This window comes from Charadrius vociferus, unplaced genomic scaffold (assembly GCF_000708025.1).
Source record: "Charadrius vociferus isolate BGI_N301 unplaced genomic scaffold, ASM70802v2 scaffold2086, whole genome shotgun sequence".
NCBI classification, from domain to species: Eukaryota; Metazoa; Chordata; class Aves; order Charadriiformes; family Charadriidae; genus Charadrius; species Charadrius vociferus.
In genome coordinates this window covers 1,105-4,715 of record NW_009648696.1, presented here as the reverse complement: position 1 = coordinate 4,715, position 3,611 = coordinate 1,105, and the positions used below count along the sequence as shown (strand labels likewise).

At 62.6% G+C, this 3,611-nt stretch overlaps 1 protein-coding gene across 1 annotated transcript; it reads right to left on the bottom strand.

Moving 5' to 3' along the window:
* Positions 1-161: 161 nt before the first annotated feature.
* On the bottom strand, positions 162-3,226 carry LOC104287815 (kallikrein-13-like; the record flags this gene model as incomplete). The annotated part of the gene is made up of 3 exons (XM_009886548.1): positions 162-314; positions 1,837-1,973; positions 2,961-3,226. Coding segments are annotated over 3 exons (556 nt in total), but the record flags the coding sequence as incomplete, so codon positions are not given.
* Positions 3,227-3,611: the final 385 nt, after the last annotated feature.

The following is a 3,611-nucleotide window of genomic DNA, read 5'->3' as shown; positions in this document are numbered from 1 at the left end:
CTGTGGTGGGGTTGGTAGGTCTTTGGTGGGGTCGGTGGGTCTTTGGTGGGGTTGGTGGTTCTTTGGTGGGGTTGGTGGTTCTTTGGTGAGGTCGGTGAGACTGTGGTGGGGTCGGTGGATCTGTGGTGGGGTCGGTAGGTCCATGGTGGGACGAAGAGGACTCAGTCCTCCCCTATCGTCTCCAGGATCCACGGTAGGTAGTTGTAGACCTGGCTGTAGACCCCTGGTTTCCCCACTTGCCCACAGGGGTGGTCACCCCACGAGACGATGCCCTGCAGGACCCCGTTGCAGACGAGGGGTCCCCCAGAGTCACCCTGGGGACAAAAGGGACCGTGACAGGACCTCGGCCACACTCCCCCAACCAGGGAGGACACTGGGGCAGAGGTGACCACCAGTGGGAACATCTGCTCTTGGGACCTAGAGATGCGGGACCACGCAGAGCGAGGTGGCCAGGGAGGGGTGGGGTGGGAGGGACTGAAGAGATGTGGCCGTGGGACATGAGGACGGGGACATCTTGAAGCTCGGGGGACAAGGGGACAAAAGGGACGTGGTTATGGGTGGTGGCAATGAGACCATGGGGACACAGTCACGTCTCAAAGCTGAGGGGACCAAAAGGACGTGGCTATGGGAGGTGGGTACGTAGGGATGGGACACGGAGATGTGTCCAAGCCCAAGGGACAAGGGGGACCAGAGGGAAGTGGCTGTGGGACATGGGGATGAGGTGGTGGGACACGGGGATGAGGTGGTGGGACATGGGGACAAGGTGATGGGACATGGGGACGTGGTGATGGGACATGGGGACAAGGTGATGGGACATAGGGACGTGGTGATGGGACAGGGACGTGGTGATGGGACGTGGTGATGGGACATGGGGACGTGGTGATGGGACGTGGCAATGGGACACTGGGACGAGGTGATGGGACATGGAGACATGGTGGTGGGACATGGGGATGTGGTGATGGGACGTGGGGATGAGGTGGTGGGACACGGGGACGTGGTGATGGGACACGGGGATGAGGTGGTGGGACATGGGGACAAGGTGATGGGACATAGGGACGTGGTGATGGGACAGGGACGTGGTGATGGGACGTGGTGATGGGACATGGGGACGTGGTGATGGGACGTGGCAATGGGACACTGGGACGAGGTGATGGGACATGGAGACATGGTGGTGGGACATGGGGATGTGGTGATGGGACGTGGGGATGAGGTGGTGGGACACGGGGACGTGGTGATGGGACACGGGGATGAGGTGGTGGGACATGAGGACAAGGTGATGGGACACGGGGACGTGGTGATGGGACACGGGGACGTGGTGACGGGACGTGGTGATGGGACATGGGGACGGGGTGATGGGACACGGGGATGAGGTGGTGGGACATGAGGACAAGGTGATGGGACACGGGGACGTGGTGATGGGACACGGGGACGTGGTGACGGGACGTGGTGATGGGACATGGGGACGGGGTGATGGGACATGGGGATGAGGTGGTGGGACACAGGGACTTGGTGGTGGGACATGGGGACGTGGGGATGGGACGTGGGGATGGGACGTGGGGATGAGGTGGTGGGACACGGGGACGTGGTGATGGGACACGGGGATGAAGTGGTGGGACATGAGGACAAGGTGATGGGACATGGGGACGTGGTGATGGGACACGGGGATGAAGTGGTGGGATACGAGGACAAGGTGATGGGACACGGGGACATGGTGGTGGGACGTGGGGACATGGTGATGGGACGTTGTGATGGGACACAGGGATGTGGTGGTGGGATGTGGGGAGGTGGTGATGGGACACAGGGGTGAGGTGGTGGGACACGGGGACCTGGAGGTACCTGGCAGGAGTCCTTGCCCCCCGCAGCCACGCCGGCGCACAACATGTCCTCGGTGACTTTGTTGCCGTAGACCGTCCGGCAGTCGTTGTCACCCACCACGGTGACGTTCACGCACTGGGGGGTGTCGGGGTAGGACTCTGGGAAGGGCAGGGGACACGTGTCCACCCCGGGTCAGGGCTCCAAGCCCCGGACACTTGGGTGCCTTCTCTTGGCCCCACCCAACCCCAATGGAGGTGGAGATGTCCATCCCGTGGCATTCTGGTCTCATCTGCAGAGATGCCACCACCCAACCCCAGTGGAGGTGGAGATGTCCATCCCTTGGCCATCTGGGTGCCTTCTCTGCAGAGATGCCACCACCCAACCCCAATGGAGGTGGAGATGTCCATCCCTTGGACACCTAGGTTCCTCCTCTGCAGAGATGCCACCACCCAACCCAGTGGAGGTTGAGATGTCCATCCCTTGGACACCTAGGTTCCTCCTCTGCCAAGATGCCACCACCCAACCCAGTGGAGGTGGAGATGTCCATCCCGTGGCCATCTGGGTGCCTTCTCTGCAGAGATGCCACCACCCAACCCCAACGGAGGTGGAGATGTCCATCCCTTGGCCATCTGGGTGCCTTCTCTGCAGAGATGCCACCACCCAACCCCAATGGAGGTGGAGATGTCCATCCCGTGGCCATCTGGTCTCATCTGCAGAGATGCCACCACCCAACCCCAGTGGAGGTGGAGATGTCCATCCCTTGGCCATCTGGGTGCCTTCTCTGCAGAGATGCCACCACCCAACCCCAATGGAGGTGGAGATGTCCATCCCTTGGACACCTAGGTTCCTCCTCTGCAGAGATGCCACCACCCAACCCCAATGGAGGTGGAGATGTCCATCCCTTGGACACCTAGGTTCCTCCTCTGCCAAGATGCCACCACCCAACCCAGTGGAGGTTGAGATGTCCATCCCTTGGCCATCTGGGTGCCTTCTCTGCAGAGATGCCACCACCCAACCCCAATGGAGGTGGAGATGTCCATCCCTTGGACACCTAGGTTCCTCCTCTGCAGAGATGCCACCACCCAACCCCAATGGAGGTGGAGATGTCCATCCCTTGGCCATCTGGGTGTCTTCTCTGCACCTACCCTCGGGGCTGGTGATGGTGCCCCATCCCATGACGGTGCAGTTGGTGCCGGCGGCCGGGGGACTTCTGGGCAGGTCCAGTGGACGCACGTAGGGGGTGATTTGGAAGGGGGGTTCCACACGCAGCAGCATGAGGTCATGGGCGTAGGAGCCGTCCCCGTCGGCGGAGTCGAAGCCGGGGTGGACCACCACCTCCACGGCCACGGCGTACTGCTCCTGTCCCGTCACCGTGGCCAGGCTGTGCTCCCCGGCCCGTACCTGGATGTGGCTGGGGGACAGGGGACACGTGAGGGGACGTGGCACCACGCTGGGGACGTGGGAGGGGCGTGGTCATGGTGGGAGGTGGGGACGGAGGGAGGTGGGCGTGGTGGGAGGTGGCCATGGAGGGATACGGGCGTGGTGGGACATGGCCGTGGTGGGAGGTGGTCATGGTGGGACGTGGGCCATAGAGGAAAGGGGTGGTGGTGGGACGTGGCCATGGAGGGACATGGCCGTGGTGGGACATGGCTTCCAGACCATGGATGGAGATGGTCGTGGTGGGAAGGGGCTGTGGTGGGACGTGGCCATGGAGGGAGATGGTCATGGTGGGACGTGGCCGTGGTGGGACGTGGCCATGGATGGAGACAGTCGTGGTGGGACGGGGCTGTGGTGGG